The 18,685-nt window shown below is 45.8% G+C and overlaps 2 protein-coding genes across 3 annotated transcripts in view; both read right to left on the reverse strand.

Moving 5' to 3' along the window:
• LOC119445763 (xaa-Arg dipeptidase) overlaps positions 1-11,381 on the reverse strand; it is a 92,472-nt gene extending 81,091 nt beyond the window's left edge. The window contains exons 1-2 of one of the 2 annotated variants that reach the window (XM_049660600.1): positions 11,033-11,381; positions 1,459-1,652 (exon numbers count right to left, since the gene is read on the reverse strand). The gene's annotated coding sequence lies outside the window, so the exon portion shown is untranslated. The remainder of the gene's footprint in view (positions 1-1,458; positions 1,653-11,032) is intronic. The other variant, XM_049660602.1, reaches the window with a different exon arrangement.
• LOC119437477 ((3R)-3-hydroxyacyl-CoA dehydrogenase) overlaps positions 1-18,685 on the reverse strand; it is a 40,815-nt gene that overhangs the window by 12,165 nt on the left and 9,965 nt on the right. The window contains exons 2-3 of the mRNA XM_037704489.2: positions 11,033-11,208; positions 1,459-1,652 (exon numbers count right to left, since the gene is read on the reverse strand). Coding sequence (XP_037560417.2) covers positions 1,459-1,652; positions 11,033-11,208 — 370 coding nt within the window. The remainder of the gene's footprint in view (positions 1-1,458; positions 1,653-11,032; positions 11,209-18,685) is intronic.

Raw genomic sequence — 18,685 nt, forward strand, 5'->3', positions numbered from 1 at the left:
AAATGTGTCTATCGCCCCATAACGCGCAAAAAATTCTCTCTAGACTACACTTACAATTTAGCTGCAGCACCTTTACTGAAAGTAGCCAGCTATATATACTTAAGTCTAACAATAAGAGTTATTTCTTATTTATCATGCAACTTTCACATAAATAACATCTGCTCTGCCGCTTTCCGGAAGCTATGTCTACTACGCCACAAACTCAAGACTGCCCAAGACTGCCCCCCCCCCTCCTTGTGTTAAACTACTCTCTTACTTTTCCTTTATTAGGCCAAAATTTCAGTACGCTTACATAGTTTGGGACCCTCACACAAAAATTAACATTAAGAACCTAGACAGAATTCAAAGAAAAGCAGTACGATTTATTTACAGTAAATTTAGGACTACTCACTCCCCACTGCACTATTAACCGCAAACGGCATTGAACTATTACAAATTCGAAGAAAAGAAAGTTGACTAGGGTTTATTCCAACCTAATTAATCATAGGCTAGCCTTAGACACCACAGCGTACGTATCCCCCTTGATAAGCAGACCCACTCGACACCACTACTCTCATTCGCTAACACCAGTTATCGCAAGGACTGACACTTTTCCGTACTCTTTTTTTCCACAGACAGTAGCTGACTGGAATAAACTAACTGAAGCATTTCCCCAGCGCCCGTCAAGTGTTTACCATATCTGCAATTAATGTTAGTGTTTCGTGTATTAGTTATAGTTGTATTATAAGCAGGTTGTTTAAATTTTCGTAATCGTCTACCTTATTACCAAATAAATTATGTAATAGCGTTTTACAAACTTGTTCCATCCTGTTCTTCTGTGTAAATAATCTTGTGTATTCTGCTCACCCTACATGGACTGCTTGCCCGCCGTATTTTATAAATAAAATAAATTATATATATATATATATATATATATATATATATATATATATATATAAAGAAATAGAGAGAAGTGCAGGCGCACATATAAAAGTAAACGTAAACCTTTAATTTCGACGTTTAAGCCGGGGTCCGGCCTCATCAAGAGTGCGATTGCAAGCTTCCAGAGCTCAATTTATACATTTTCTCTGCAAGGGAGAAGCAAATTGGAAAAAGAAAAAAAAAACGTACAGTGTCATGAAAAACCACACGCTTACATTACCTCAAGCAAAAAAATTAATAAAAGGCGTAGGCAGCCTATGAATACAAACACGCGGACATCCAGTAGCATCCACAAGGCAGGGGCGTCAGAAATATAAGATGGAAAGACGCAGCCAGTGGAATGCAGGGGAGAGGGGGTCACATGTTACCACAGAGCATGCGAGGGGTCGCAGCTGCCAGAAGAGGGTTTCTCTTATTCTTTGTTTGAAACAATACACATTTTTTGATACTGTGTGCTTCACAGTGACTGCAATGTTACAAGATATATATTATAGAGCTTCAATTATTAGACGTCTTCTCTATGTCGTTCAGCGTTACCTTCAAATTGATCCTCATGATGTCGTCAAACAGTTCGTCTGTGCACTCGACAAGAGGCACCGCAGCATGGATTCCGGCGCTGTTGACGACGATGCTGAGAGGCAGTGAGGATGCGTTGCGAATGTTGTTGAAGAGCTTCTCAACAGAGGAAGAGTCGCCGATATCCAAGTATAGTGCCTCGTGTTTCGCATCACCTGCGTAGCACAATTCAGACCCATTGAGTTGGCACTTTCTGGCGACGCGGATAATTGGAGAACGTTAAACATGTCTCCCATTTTTGCACAACACTCTGTAGATAACGCTGTAGTGGTGGCAGACACACACATACGCAAGTATAAGCACGTTCACTCCCACAAGGAGGTCAACTCATGCATGCATGCACAGACGCGAACACGCATACGAACCCAGAAGACCACACACCTTAAAGGCCCCTCACCAGGCCTGGCCATTTTGAGCTGACAAGCGCAGCGCATACAATGCGCGCTAACGATCGTGCCTGCTATGTGTCACATCGCTACGCGTCGCGGAAAGAGCTGAAATTTTAAACGGAACGCCGTTTGCCCTTCTCCTCGCGGGCGCCGCGCTCCAAGCCATATACGTGCAAGTGCGCCTACGTGTACATGTATGTGCTGTGACATCACTCTCAGTGCCACACGACTTAAAGAATTATTCAAGCCAACAGCACTTATTTATTTGATCTGTTGCTTCAATAGACGAATTAAAGTTCAGAGAAATAATGAATACACAAACCGAATGTATGCGTGTTTTTGTTTTACGTCGCACTGCAGAAAGAGAGATGTGCTTCCGTCTACGCTCACAGCCGCAAAACAGATGTTGGAGAGTCTCCGACACTTGGCAGCGTTCACAGCTCGGGCTGTTCGCACGGCCAATCAGATGTGCATAGCGTCGACTGAAGGTGACGCCCAAGCGAATCTGATGAAGGATGCTTGCTTGGCATCGCTTGACTTTAGCTTCGAGGCGAAAAGTCCTCTCACAGTCTATTTTCCGCTGGCGCCTGTACCAATGGTCTGGTTGAGCCCAGTATTGTGCTGCGCAATCTCGCATGAGCGTGGTCAACAAAGGGTTTACATCGCTCCGCGAGTAAAGAATCTACTTCGATGGCTGTAGGAATAGCGGTTCTTGCTTCCACATCAGCTAGCTCGTTGCCGGCCAAGCCGCACTGACCAGGTACCCATTGGAAGGTAATGGAGTGACCGTTCCTCTGAGCAAGATCAAATATGAACGCGATAGCGTTAAGGGCCCTATGTGGCAGAAATCCGGCGCCGGTGTCCTTGTCGGCCTCGGCGTAAGCATCGGCGTCTGGCAGAAATAATCATGCCGAACCACATGGTCCCGAACCACCCCAACCGGGCGGGTCCTTCGCATGGCGCAAGCCCTTAGTGAACAAAAATTTAAATTCTCAAAGTGAAAATGGTTAGAAAATTGTAAATTACGACTAAACCACAACCTACAGACGTGATAACGTCGGATTGTAATTTGAATATACCAGAAAAAAACCTGATAAGCAGCTGGGATCTTTGAATGTAATCGCGTTCCACTCTTATAAAGGCGAAGCTTAAGCGTCCTCCAATTCTGATGGTGTTTCGCTGTACTTTGGTTCTAGGCAACATTGAGGGGAATGTTGAAAACCGAGCCTTTCTAAATTATGATCGGGCCCGATGTCGTAGAAAATACGATGTCGGTGTCGGCGTCAACGGCGTCCAATAACGTTATCACGTTCCACTCGTAAAGGCGAAGCTTAAGCGTACTCCAAGTTTTTGTAGGATGTCTAACGCTAGCATGTTGTACTGGCCTCTTCTCGAGAGAGAATCAATAGCTTGCAGCGCTAATCTCGCGTCAGAAAGAATAGTCCAAGTACGTGGTGTCAGGTAGGAGACAAAACGGACAGCTTCCTGTATTGCGACAAGCTCTGCAGCTGTTGAGGACGACTTGTGGTCCAGTTTGCATTGGCGGGATGCGCCCAGTTGTGGGATCACAAAGGTCGCGGTCGAGGTGCATGAGGTAACCGATCCGTCTGTGTATATGTGCACAGAGCCGTCGTATAGCCCAGGCAAATTTGCCAAGGTGAGTTGTTTAAGGCCAGTGGAAGGGATACGCGACTTCTTCGAAATCCCAGGTATGTGAAGGCGCACCTCTGGTCTATGCAGTGTCCACGGTGGCACTTCAGAGATGACGGTAGGTTGGAAGTCTGAGGTTATGATATGTCTGTGAGTAGTAATTTCACGCAAGACATACATAGTAAAGCATCTAAATAAGACAAGGCCAAATAAAGTCATCCCAGTACCATGTGAGGCACATACTGACACATTTAGCTCGCGAACTTGCTGTACGTTATCTAACGGGTATAGTCCTCTGGAACATTAGGTTTGAGTTTGGCCTCCCTGAGCATCTCGTGCTTGATACCCATAGTATCAGACCACAATGACAGAAGGTGATAAGTGTCAGCCGTAGGCGCGAGAACAGTGTTGCTTAGGACACATTCCAGCATTCTCTGTTGTACATCCTCAGACCCAACTAATAGCAGGTCTCATAGCCACCACAGCACGAATCCTCCGAAGACAACTTTCACCACCTGAGAACGCTCGCAGGAAACTCACCAAGATAAGGTGCAACCTGGTTCACTTAGACCGAGACTCATGAAAACCAGACTGAGGCAGGCTCATCCAAACTCGCGGCCTCAGACCCATTTAGCTTTATGCTCACTCAGATACGTAGAATCGGTAACTTGTTCAGAATCACGGAACCGTGGGTTCAGACTTGCACAGTATAGAATCATGGACATCACGGACTCACTAGGGCTGTCAGACTCAGTCATCTGGATCAGATTTGCAGGCTCACAGGTCACTCGGAATAAGCCACAGGCTCGTAATCAGGATATTTGCTAGATCAAGAACCTAACGTCTACTGTAATGGCGCCGTAATCGACGAGTTAGCAGGCACGTTTTTTTTCTTATCTTTTTGTTAGTTTTTTTCTGTGTGCGCATTAGCTGCCGAATACCATTTGAAAAATAACCTTAACTTGGTTAATAACGCACATAACTGCGCAAATTGCTCCTTATGAATTAAGGGGTCGCCAATCCTTGTGCTCGTAAACACAAGGATTGTTCCTTAATATGCACGCTTCTTTGTACGCACCTGCTTTTGATGCAAAAGCATGAAATGGTCCATTGAGCGAGAAATCCGGCGTCTGTCGTCGAGAGCAGTGAAGCGGCCCTTAAATTTCCATAGGCTGCGATGCCACCTCACGAGCGCGCCTCGACGGAGCAGAGTGGCCGAAAGGGAACACCTGCTCGGCGATAGCGCGCCAAGTATTGCGTGAGGGAAGAGGCATAGGGCATCGCTGGGACGCCACGTCACCCTCGCTCTTCCTCTTAGAAGCCTGTGCTACCCGTGCGTTCCTTGTCCGCGCAAGCTCTTGCCCGCGTTCTAACTGCGCCTTGGTAAACGCTATAACGACAGTAATGTATAAAAAAAGCAGAAGAAGCTCGAATGGAAAAACTTTGGCGGTTGTGAGGTACGAACCTACGCCCAGAAGCCAAGTGTCTTAGCCACTGGGCTAAACCAGCGCTTTTTTTTTCTTACATGGTATTTATTGCATCCTGTATATGCGAGAGAAATACTATCTGCGGAAAACGTGCAAGCACCAGCCAACACATCTTATATTCAAGGCCTAGAAATGGCCTAAAATCTCGTTAAGCACACCCTGCACGAACAAAACTACAAGTAGCTTTGTTCTTAAACAAGTGGCAAGTAACTTTGATCCTAAAAAGGTGGCAACGACAAGCAACGTAACAAAAGATGGTACCAGTCCGGTTGAAACTCTGTCAAGTCATACATGTCTTTCAAGTGACCAATCATTTGAGCGTAGTGAAATTTCGCCGAAACAACAGGTTCAGCGTTTCTGTCTAACATGCGCGTCTTCCATAAGCTGTGTAGTCCAATTAAGAAAAACATATCAAAAGGCACGTCTTCTTCGTGGGGTGCAATCAAGTATCGGATGGTATGGTGATTCAAAATGAAGTCTTTCTTGAGAGTTCTTTGGAGCACATCCCAAAACAATATTGCGTCTTTACAACTTATAAAGCAATGCTCTAAAGTCTCAGGTACATCACAAAGGCGACAGTTCACAGTGGATACAAAAATTCCTTTTTTGTGCAACCAAGTTTTGACAGGAAATGTTTCACTGTGTAATTTAAAGAAAAACGTGTTTGTACATGGGGATAAAGGCATCTTGCGGACTCGTTTAAGTACGTCTTTCCCTGGCAAACTTGAGAATGTACAACGGTAGAGTGGAGGTGGGAAAATCATTGATATCAAATCTTTGTATAGTTGTTTTCTGGACACTGTGCAGAGATACTCAGTAGAAAATCGAACCATGAAGAACTGCACAGCGAAATATACTTCATACATAAAACTCCACAAACAAGGTCTTTCAGAATATTGGGATGAAACTACCAGTTTGGGTAATGCATTGAATAAGTTCACTTGTATGAATGATCGTAGTATCGGGTGTGAAGTATCTCGAAAAAAGAAGAAACGCCAAACAATCTGTCGCACTTATAGATGCACTAGGCCAAGTCCGCCAGCACATACGGGTCTAAAGATATTATCTCGTCTCATAGGCTCAAAGGTGGAGGACCACACAAAAGTAGCAAATATTCTGTGAAATCGTTGAATATAAGTCCGGGCACAGTGAAGTATTTCCAGTACATAAAATATTTTTGTAGCCAGGAACCAGTTACAAGCCGCCGCCCTACCAAATATTGAAAGGCGGTGTGGCGTAAAGGTATCCGCATGGCGTTGAAGTGCCGGTACACGTTCCCGCCAGAAATGTGCACTAAGCTTATATGCATCAAAAGGTACACCAAGGTATTTAGGTGGCACGGTTGTCCATTCTATACCAGCATATTGGGTCCGGCGTACATCCCCATAAACCAAACCAAAGACCTGAGCTTTTTGACCAATTTATCTGGGCACTAGAAGCCATACCAAATTTTTCAGTCAATGATAGCACCTTGTCAATGCTCGGTTTGTCTGAGCAGAAAAAGGCAAGATCATCTGCCTAAGCCAATACTTTGAGTTCATTGCCCAAAATGTTAAAGCCATGAATGTCACTGCATTTTAGAAAGCTTATACACAATGGCTCTAAATAAAGGGCAAATAGAAGTGGTGATAACGGACAACCCTGTTTTACAGAGGAAAGAATAGACACCGGCTCGGACAGATTTCCATTAACAATTATATTGGTAGAACAGTTAGTGTAGCACATGCGAACACCGTTGTAAACAACGGATCCAACATTGGCGTGTTCTAAAAGTTTGAAAAGGAACGTGTGGTTCACTCGGTCAAATGCTTTTGCTAAATAGATCTGAAGCAATGCAAAATGATCACAGTGGGACGAGCAGTACTGAAGAGCTGTTCGGACTAGATGCAAGTTTGTTTGTATGGGACGGCCTTTTAATCCGCAAGTCTGGTGAGGTCCAATAAGTAATGCCATTGCATACTGGAGTCGATTAGATAAGACTTTTGCATAAATTTTGTAGTCTACATTCGTCAGTGTAATGGGTCTATAGCATTCTACAAACCGTAATTTTTCTTTTTCACTACTTTTAGGGATTAAGATAATATGGCTTTTAGTAAAATATTGTGGTAGGCAATCTTCATCAAAACTAGCAGTAAATATATTAGGTAAAACAGGGCTTAATATAAATTTAAAGGCTTTATAAGATTCTCCAGAGATTCCATCAGGACCTGGTGTTTTGGAAAGCGGTAACTGATCAATGGCAAGTTCTATTTCTTGTTGGGTAAATGGTCCACTAATCACAGATCCATCATCCTCTGAGAGAGGGTTAACTAGGGAGACGAAATGTGTCAGAACATCAGGATTTGGCGTATGAGCTGAGCTGAACAGCGTTGTATAATATCTTTGAAATTCCTTGATAATCTCTTCCGTTTTTGTCACAAGCACGCCATTAGAAGATATATCTGAGATATGTTTTGAATTTGCATGCCGACGCTCATCAAGTAACGGCGGGCGCGTTGGTTCTTCCGAGTGCAAGGCACGGGTTGTACGAGTGCGAATGCGAGCACCTCTATAGCGTTCAGCATCGTATTTTTGAAGGTGGCTTTTAACAAGAGTGATTTCATTTATATATTTGCCATCTTTATATATATGATCATTTATATATGGGCTAAACCAGCGCCTCTTACATAGCAGGCCTGCGCACTCTGCTTTATGACGTCAGGCTACTTGGACCGAAATTTTTGTAAATAACATTTTATGTCACGTTTTGTTTGAGCTGTAAATTCTGTATTTAGGTAGCCCACCGAAAAATATGAAAGGCTGTGCATTTCATAGAAAGACATATAGCAATTTGTTTCAGAAAGTTTAATTGGAATAATTTTTGTTTTGGCAAAAAAATAAATTCAGAGCCCTTCGGCTGTCGAACAAATGGGGGTATGTGAAGCTTGCGGCCAGACGACGCTGTCGCAGGCGTTCCGCTTCGTTAGCCATAAACTCAAGGTATGCGGCTCTTCGCTGATGTTTGGCCTCAACATCGCGCTCCCGCAACTCGCGGTCCGCGGCTCTTCGCTGACGTATCGCCAGCGCTTCGGAAGCCCTCACGCTGGAATCGGACGACAAGCTTCGCTTACCCCCATTCTCTCGACAGGGAAGGGCTGGTGATTCTGTCTCTTTGCGTCCCTCGTGTGACAAGGGTAGTTCAAGGGCGCGTTACAGGTCCCCGAGCCCACAGGGGTATGTGCCATTGAGCTTGGACTCGTTCTGCACTATCACCAGGATCGGCCCATACGGCAGAGCCACTGCCATTGATGTTGGACCCTTTCTGCACTATCACCAGGATCGGTCAACTTTTCAGCGTGACACCACCACCACCACCACCACCACCGAAACTTGTGCGCCTATAAAGCCTCGCTTAAAAATATTTTGTTCGCTCCCTACCCCTTACTACGCCATCGAGTAGCACACGTCTTCCCTTGAATGGACGCTTCGACGTGTCGGAAAACTTTATGTGCTGGTGGCGCTTTTGTGAGCAGAATGTCGCTGAAGTGCCTGCCCTGCATCCGATTATTTACCGACCTCAAGTTCCTATGTGCATAAAGAGGAAGTCGGGGAGTATTTGAAACGGTATCATCTTCTAAGAAAACAAAAAGCAAAATAGAAGCGGCAGTTAAAAGCTACTATTAATAAAGATGAGGCCGTTGCCAATACGGATTTCGAAGGTAATTACCGATCCGCTGTTCAGAATTTTCTCTTTATTGAATGATCTAGCAGGCTAAAGTGCGTGAAGTAGTCGCCTATTTCCGTTGGGTACAAAGCAGCACTGACATGTCTTTCAAATCAACTCTAAACGTTTCAGACTGTCCACAACACGTCACAGAATCCGTGTAAGTGTTCCAAGCTCATTTTGTCAAAATTTTCAAGCAGTTTCCTGCAAATAGAAAACTAAAGTAATTTTCTGATGGACCTTCGTCCAAATACAACAGAATTTTTTACACCTCTGCTACCACGAAGATTACTAGACTCCCTCTGCGGAAGTTAACTTTTCGGCTACTTCGCATTGTAAAAGTGTCTGCAATGACGTCGGCAACACCGTCAAGTGTAAATTTAGCGACATTCGATTCAACTGACTCGACATTCAAACGTTCTTTTTCTCAAATATTCGTTCGAGCGTCTATTCGGGAATCTCGCTAATGGAACACCCTTAAAAATACGTAGCACTTAACAATGCGCACTAGTGTAGCCGCTGTCAATGTAATGTTGCAAATGAATAAACATTGCGCTTATTGTCAAGGATTGTCGCGTTTGACAGCTATATAGAAATGCAGGATTGTGCGACTTCCATCTATTTATCGCGCTTCATTTGCACTAAAGTGTTCATATTTGAGTTCATAAAAAAGACCAATACCGCTGCAGATATAAGCGACTTCCAGTTCGATCAGTGGGCACGGTAAAATCAAAGTGGCACGACCCTACACGTTCGCCAACAGATCTGGGCCCACATTCACGAAAAGCTCTTACGCAGAATGTTTCGTAAATGAAAATTCAAGCCAATTCTGACGTTGCAAATATCATTAGCGCAGACTACTGGCCAACGGCAAAAAAAAAACGATTACAAATGAAAAGCTTTGTAAGTTCGACCCCAGATGTGCTGAGAAGGCAAGGGCAGCACAAGATGATACGAGCCGCAGCACAGTCAATAATTCTTCGCACCTAACAAAGCATGCCTGGGTAGTAAACAAGTCTCGCCACTCTCCTTTATCGCGTAACACGCTTTTGTGCAAACGCATCTACAGCCTGCCGCAGCACCGTGCGGCCTTCGCAGTGCGCCTTGTCTTTTCAGACTGCCTCACCGCCTCTACACACATTCACCGTGGTGTGTGCTACCCTTTAGTACCTGCTCACTTCGCTTGGAAATTAACTGCCACCGTTACAATCACCTCTGACGTATCTAAAACATAATCAGCATGTATATAATATCCACTACATTTGCGCAAAGGTTAGGCTTTGTACTCTATAGTATAACTGCAGTCTCTGTAGCGATTGATTGACGTTCTTGTATAAATGATGCCGTGGCACAGCATGACGCAGTGCCGGAAAACGAAAGTTCACAGTCAAAATTATTTTGCCTACAGCGTCCAGGTGTCTGCACGCCTTCGTCCGTAAATTCCACGCCATAATAATTACTTTTTGCCAAGTCAGTGACACCGAAGTCCGCTTTGCAAAAGGCGGTGCTTTATTGCAAGCAAAATGTCGATGATATGATTGGAAATCGCGGGTTCAAAGGAAAGGGGTGACTAGGTGACCAGCCCGCGACTGCTAAAAGAACACTAAAGTATATGCCTGATGGAGTTAGACACTCAAGCATAACAAAAATAATATAAAGGTGATATTACGGTACAGTTGTTTTACCGCCGACGATCTGCTCGAGCGCTAAGAAGCCGCAAACGGAAAGGTACTTGTGTTGTTTATTTCCTAAATAAACCACAATGAACGTTCGTAACTACCTGATTTTTCTCTTCAGTGTTACTAGGTTCTTATCGCGAGAGATGAAAGCACCCAACTTATTTGAGCTAGCTGACATTGCAATGAAGCAGAACGAAAACTCGCTGGTTTGAGAGCGTGTCTGTGCACTTAGAGTGTAAGTTAATGATGGGGTCACGAAGTATTTTTGTTCCTTCTTTGCAAGTGTTTAGTAATCTGTATAAATTAAGTACCGCCTGCTTCTCAGCAAATCTTCTGTTTCATCAAAGATATTTCCTTCCACTGATGACTTTCTCGTACGAAAGTGTACTAAAGCACTTTCAGAGGCGCATATCCATCAATACGAAGATAGATAAGGCGCGACATGGTTCCTCAGGCGACCTATATAATCCTGTATGACATGGTGTGCTGGGCCTGGGCCAACTTCAACTGTTCCGCTCGGAATGACGAGCGGAAACGAAAAGCTTCGAAGAGAAGTAAACGACAACTTCGAGTCAACGTAGGGACTCTTGGGGTGAACCTATGGTGAAGACTAATCCGGCCGCTTACCTGGCAAAGACTCGGCAACTTTCCTGGCGACATCGAGTCGCCTGCCAGCGACGACCACCGTGGCTCCTTCAGCGGCGAGAGCGTGACAGACAGCCTCTCCGATGCCACTGGTGCCTCCAGTCACTAGCGCAAGACGCCCGTCGAGCGTCATTTCACCTACCCTATAAGCAAGCCTCCTGTATCCACAGCAGGGAAAAATGAATGCCAGGTATATAACGGCAGATCTCCCACGAAAGTACACTGATTACAGTAAGCTCCACGTGCATCTTATCCTATCTGCCTGCAACCTTTAGTCCATGTTTTAGAGTACCCGACTGAAAACACAAACAGTGCAGTCGGCGTTGGTTCACTGTTGCTCTTTTGTACCGGCAGCGCAAAAAAACAAGCCCCTGAGAAATTCCTAGCAAGCATTTACGCACGTAGACGGCTTTGTTTTTACACCAAGCCAGTGAAGGGCATCGTAATTCTGCTTAGGCACAAATGGAGCTGACGTGTTGTTGCGGCCGCTGTTGGCCTGCCGTCATCAAAGATACGATGTGCGACAATAAGGCGATAACTGCTACTATGCCGACCTCGATGGCCTGTGTCACAAATTTAATGCCTATTTATTTATTTCTGCTTTAGTTTTCACTTACCTCTCTGCACATGAGCTAATGATAAGGTTTTGAGAGCCAAATCTGCGTAGACTCCGTGTTCTTTTTTATCTTTTTTTTTCCTTTCTTACTAGCCGTGAAGGCACAGGCAACAGACATGCTTATCTTTTTAACGACCGTATGAGGCGCGTATAGAAAGGCATGCCATGGGGCTGATATTCGCCGCCAAACGGCGTCGATTGCGACGTTAGGATGGATAAGTGGGCGTTTTGGTTGAGCATGATCTGAGCTGAAGGGCGCGAATACGACAACGGACTCTTTTTCTCTTTGCCCGTCGTCGTATTCGCGCCTTTCACTTCAGGTCTAAGATTGCCACGTCATTGCGCCAAGATGGCCAGCAACGTTATTCTCATTCATAAATCTGGGCTCGTAGTGCAACCGTAACATGGATGTCGCGATGCCGATAACACGCTGAAATACTCACGTATAGCTACGAGAAAATAGGGACAGAGCGTAGTGAGTCAATGGCTACCAAGGCCAACTTGGGCCTAGTCAAGATCCCTGGTGGATTCTGTAGAGTTTTCGATGACGGGCGTTTTAATGGATGCACCGCCTTTTCAGAATGAACACGCATTTGTACACGTGTCGCTTGCCACTAATACACTGTTTATAGTTTTCATCAGTACAAATCCCGTCTGCCACGAGAAATGGTATTCATACGTCAGACAACGAAGGACAAGGGTCACTGTAATCTCATGGTGACTTTGTCTTGTTCCATATATATTGTTGCATTAACAAGTGTGGCCTGCACATTTTAGTACTCTACTGTTAATAAGATCCGCGTTTTTTTTCACTATAAACACACATCAGAACTTAAACAAATTTGAAACGTAATTATATGAACGACTGTTAACCTAGATTTTTCCACGCATTGACGTTGGCGAGGTGGTCAGTAGTTCAATTCAACCTCATTTAAGGAACGCGTTATTCTACAGTTTAGATATTGGGTCGCACTCGTCGCTACAGTGCGTGCGTCGCTGTGTTACTAAATTCACATTCTTCAAACACGTAATGCGCATGGCGAATTCGCATGCATCATCATCATCAGCCTGTATTTACGTCCACTGCAGGACGAAAGCCTCTCCCTGCGATCACCAATTACATCTGTCTTGGGCTAGCTGATTCCAACTTGCGTCTGCAAATTTTCTAAGTTCATCACCCAACCTAGTTTTCTGCCGTCCTCGACTGCGCTTCCCGTCTCTTGGTATTATGGACCCTCCAAGCGGATTTCTGCCGTCGGCGTCGCCGTCGTCGCCGCGGTCTCCGTGAGGTTCCGTATAGATTCCAAGGGCGATAAAATCGTCACCGCGGGCTGTATGCTGTATGTGCGCGTGAAAGCACGCGAAGGACGCGTGCTTTACGGGGAGCGAACGCACGGCGGAGAGCAAACGCAACGTCTTCCGTTGCGCGAAAGGCCGTGGGGGGATGGGAGGGACGGAGGCAGAGAGGGGGGACGGGGCGACGTTGTGCTGCGGCACCTAATGCGTATCTTGCGACTGGGCGCAAGGGGAACTGTAATCTCGCACGCGAAAGGCAGAAAGCGGGAAGGCAGCGCTGGAGGGAGGGGGTGCGGCTTCTGTTCTGCGAGCAACCGCATACTTGTACATTGCGTGGCTGCGGGTGGTCGCACGCACCGTATCTTTAAAGTGATCTGCGACACGGCTCCTACCTATGTACGCACTGTGCTTTCGCCGCTTAGTTTCCGTTGAAGCGATAGACCGCATGAACCTTCGCTCGCTGCTGCTGGCGCGCTTGCTCACGCCAGCGTTTGTACAGTGGTTGTGTGCGGTCATCGAGTGTGATCTATTTATGTTTGCTTGTGCGCGCTGACACCATGCTTGTTATTTCAGTTAGTAAGCGAATGTTTCCATGTTTATACAGCCGATAAAACTACTATCCTTATTCCGAATAGCTCTCTACTAATTTGCTATCGCAATTGATGCTTCAGCCTTTCGAGCAAAACTGCGACTTTTTTTGTTCCATCACTCTTTGTGCGGCCCTTAACTTGTTCTCGAGCTTCTTTGCTAACCTCCAAGTTCCTGCCCCATATGTTAGTACCAGTAGAATGCAATGATCGTACACTTTTCTTTTCAACGACAGTGGTAAGCTCCCAGTCAGGATTTGGTAATGTCTGTCGTATGCATTCCAACCCAATTTTATTCTTCTGTAAATTTCCTTCTTATGATCAGGGTCCCCTGTGAGCAATTGACCTAGATAAACGTACCCCTTTACAGCCTCTAGAGGCTGACTGGCAATCCTGAATTCTTGTTCCCTTGCCAGGCTATTGCATGCGTACATTCGTAATGCGGTTGGCATGTGGCTAAACACACGGGTAACTATTTTTATTTGGACGGCTTTGTAAAATGTAGTCATTCACCGTAAGGGCTTAACCACCGAAAAAAAGCTCATGCTCCTAAATCTACAATACTCATCCTTCACTCCTCTTTCCCACTCGACCATGGCGCACCACAAAGCACATAATGTTTTATTGCGATAGCAATTATATATACACTTCAATCGGATTTCTGCCGTCGGCGTCGCCGTCGCCGTGAGGTTCCGTATAGATTCCAAGGGCGATAACACCGTCGCCGCGCGCCGTATGCGCGAGTAAAAGCGCGCGGGGGACGCGCGCTATCACGGAGAGCGAACGCACGGCGGAAAGCAAACGCGACCGTCGCGCGAAAGGCTGTGGGGGTATGGGAGGGAGGGATAGAGGCGGGGCGACGCTGTACTGATTCACCAAATGCTTATCTTGCAATCGGGCGCGAGGGGAACTGGACACTTAATCTCCCACGCGAAAGCAAGAAAACGGGAAGGCAGCACGGGAGGGAGAGGGGGGGCAGCTTCTCCTCTGCACAACTCCTCTGCACTTTGCCCGGCTGTGGCGGTCGCCCGCACCGTCTCCTATCTCCACACGGCTCTGACCTTTGTATGCGCTGTGCATTCGCCGCTCAGTTTCCGTTGAAGCGATTGACCACGCGAACAATTCGCCCGCTGCGGCGGCTGCGCTTGCTGCCAGCGTTTTGACAGTCGTTGTCTGCGGTCATTCGGTGTGATCTATTCTTCTTTGCTTGTGCGCGCTGACACCACGCTTGTCAATTCAGTTAGTCCAAATGTGTCCAAGTTTATGCAGCCGATAAAACTACTATCCGTACTCCGAATAGCTCTCTACTAATTTGCTATCGCAATTGATGCTTCGCCTTTCAGGCGAAACTGCCACATTTTTTCTTGCATGTACTCCATTAAAAGATAATGAATTCCTTAATTTTATGCGGCACCATTTTAAAATTTCGTAAAAATATTTTACGAATCTGATAAGTTTCCGCTAGGGGCTCAAAAAGCAAGCAGCATTTATAACGTAGCGCAACAAACGAATATTTGAGAGTTTTAGTATGCAGCGTAAGATCCATGTATTTGAACGTTTGAAAATGCTCGAGACGCGAACGGTATCGGACGCTGCAGAGCACGGTGGGTGCTATAGAATTGCGTAAACAAGCGGAAGGCTGACGTAAACCGTTGCTACGCAACCTAGGCTTAAATGTTTACAAATTGCAATTTAACATAAGGCACACAAAATGTACACCGCATCGCATACTGTATTCGTATTATCTGCACGGCCCCCACAACACTGGCACCAACCGCATTTTGCTTCTCCGCAAATGTGCTTCTCCGCAAATGAACGTCGTGACCATAAAATTTATCAAATTCAGGCTGTGGCTCGCGCCATCTATCGCATAAGCAAACATTCGTAATATATGGCATATCTCAGATCTGGGAACGCGCGTAGCTTGCTGCGCGCGCCGCTTAATCTCAAAGGTCACGTCCAGCTAACACATCCGCTCTTGTTAAGCCTGAAGTACCAAAAAATCGAGAACGAATCTCGAGAAAAATTCCCAGTTGTCACTAATACTTTTCTGTCGAAGCATCAGGACACAAATCAAAGTCAAAAACAAGCGTTTGTTAGGAACGAATGGGCCAAATGATATAGGACGACTACTTGATGGATCTGAAGCGCGCGGCTGTCGCCTCAAGGGCATCGCCGTGTTGCCCACGCTAAACCATCTCTGTGAGCGTTAACGTCTCATGCTAAGTTTCAAACACAACGGACGTACGCAACGAGCAATGCTCTCGTAGCGTTCTGGGCCTGAGTCGTCTGGCGCTCCCGCTATTTCGTCGCGTGAAGCGTGGTGCCACTTGCGCTATAGTAAAGCTCCCTAATATGCTGTAGATACGCCGCAACCGCTAATACCAAAAATGTGAGCTGCTAAATTTGTTGCAATAACCGCAAGGAAACATGCTATACTTGCCTTGTAACATGAGCCCGGCATTTGAGTGCTTAGTTTGCTATCCGCGCTGCATTTCAGTAGCGTGCCAACTAAACAAAAATGTAATAATTTTGGAATTTTACGTGCCAAAACAACGATCTGATTGTGAGGCACGCTGTAATGAGGGACTCCGGAGCGTATATAGGCACACTGATTTTCACCACTAGGGATTCTTTTATGTGCACCTAAATCTAAGTACAATCAAAGTCAAAACGCGCAGCGAAGAGCGAGTAAAATTAACAGGTCGTACGATCGCTGGGAGCAATATGCCGCCCAGGAATTTGTCCATCACGTTGGCATATCTTGGTACAACGCTTATAGTGTTTTTCGCAACTATACAGGGTGTTTCAGCGAACACTTTCAAAAATTTTTAAAGGTAGGACTTATCCTCCACCTCATAGAAAACTGGCTAGACCTCTGTCGTCCACTTTACGCATGCTTCAGACTAAGTCCTATCCCAACCTGGCCCTTTTTCATTCGATCACTCCAGAGGCTTTTAGCTCTACTTGCCCCGACTGTGCGGCTGTTAGCAATCTAGAACACATGCTCTGGCGATGCCCCTCGTTACAGGGGCCCAATCGCATCACGGAAGAAAAATGGAGGTCTGCCATCCAGAGCTCAGAACTGTCACGACAAACTTGGGCTGTCCAGAGAGCCCACGATGCGGTGGTTAGGCTCGGCCTACCCGTCCCCACGTGGGAGCGGCCCGCAGCTCTGCCCTAGGGCAGGGCTTCTCAGGACCTATTTAATAAAGTTCTTTGTCTGTCTGTCTGCCTGTGGCAGATAGTACAGAGCTGGTCTACTCGAAGAGGAGGACGTTACTTGCACAAGAAATTGAAATGCATAATCGAATAATCAACAAAAATTCACCAATTAAGTTTTTAACTAATTACCGGATGGCCCATATTGCAATTTACAAATTGTAGCCTTGGAGTTCGCAAGGCGGATCCACTTGGAACCAATTTTCGGGATGACACCAGTTTCGAGATAATAATTCCCGAACCTTGCGGTGAAATGCATTGGCGTTCTAGTTGTTTCTTCAGAAAACATCGCTTTATGCATTGAAGCACAAAATTAACTGGAACGCCAATGCGTTTCTCCGCAAAGTTCGGGAAATAATATCTCGAAACTGGTGTCATCCTGAGAATTAATTCCAAGTCGATCCGCCTTGCGAACTCCACGGCTACAATTTGTAAATTGCAATATGGGCCATCAGGTTTTAGTTCAATTCAATTCAATTCAATTTTATTGATAAGTAAATTAGTACAAAAACAGTAGTATACAGGAAGTTAAAAACTTAATTAGTGAATTTGTGTTCATTAGTCGATTATGCATTTCAATTTTTCTACAAGCAATGTCCGCCTCTTCGAGTAGACCAGCTCATTAACTAGAATTGGGCTACCTGCCACAGGCCACCTTAAATAAATTTTGAATGTGTTCGAACGCCCTGTACAGTGTTGCGTTGAATGGCTAAACGCAGTTTTTTTTTAAATATTCAGGCGTCGCCATTGTCACGTAGTGAAAACCTCGTGCACAGGAGCCCCATTACCGACGGTATGCTTCTGCGCATTAGCCTGCAGTGTGACAAACTCTTAACACAGTGCGCACATTTTGTTTATTGCGCTGGATAACGACAGAACTACGGTATATTGTCCCTAAAAGGAAGAATTGCGCTAGGATTGATTAACGACGCAAAGTGTCACAATGACTCATAGATGCCGCAGTGGGGCGCTTCTAATTATTTGGCCACTTGGCTTTCTTCAGGATGCTCCCAAAGCTGAGTAATTGAATTTTTGCATTCCGCAGACGTTGGAGTCCAGCCGCCGCACAGGAAACCGCACTCGGAACCATGTACTATCGCAGTCTGTATGAGCTACAACGCGAGACCGCTTTGCCGTGCGCTTTCGCATTGAAGCTAATACTGAGCGAGATATTACTTAGCAGCAGAACGGCATAGCCACTGAGCAACCGTGGCAACACAACATTTTCAATGTTCTGTTCATAAGAAGCCTTTGCTGGGCTAGCGACTTCACGTGCAGGGAAGACACAATGGCGCAAACGGCGATGGTAAGGCAGAAGGAAGACTAGAACGAGCGCTACCCTCAACTGTGTAGTGCATTCACCGCCCGCAGGCTAAACGAGCAGGCACATGCGCACAGGTTGCGGATGCATGACTGCAAGCTTTATCTTCGCGTAATACGTTACGCCCTCTGGGAGTGCGCCGGCTCTCCATGAAACCGCGGTAGGCGTGCCGAGACGTTTTAACCATGGAGGAAGGAAATAAACTAGCAGAGATCATAACCTCACGCAGCCACCCTTGTCAAGCGAATTCACCATCAAGCCATTACCTTCGCTGTTACCATCGCAGTATCTGCCGAACACTTGACCTTCGAGATTCGGCGTATTGACCTGGAATGATTGGTTCCGGTAGCTTTTACATGATGCTCACTTGTTCGGCTACCCTGCCCTAGTATTTCTAGTACACTCTACGGCAGCTCTCCCTGCAGAGCGGGAGCGTTAATACCTACCGACTGCCCTGACGCGACGATCATGTTTTCGGCTGATACGCTTGGCTTCAGTCGCGCGTAATTCTCCCACCTAATTTTTTCGTATACTCGATGGTTTTAGCATACCGTCACCGCATGTCGGGCTAGAGCGTAGAATTGAATGAACTA

The sequence above is a fragment of the Dermacentor silvarum genome, chromosome 1 (assembly GCF_013339745.2).
Source record: "Dermacentor silvarum isolate Dsil-2018 chromosome 1, BIME_Dsil_1.4, whole genome shotgun sequence".
Lineage (NCBI taxonomy): Eukaryota > Metazoa > Arthropoda > Arachnida > Ixodida > Ixodidae > Dermacentor > Dermacentor silvarum.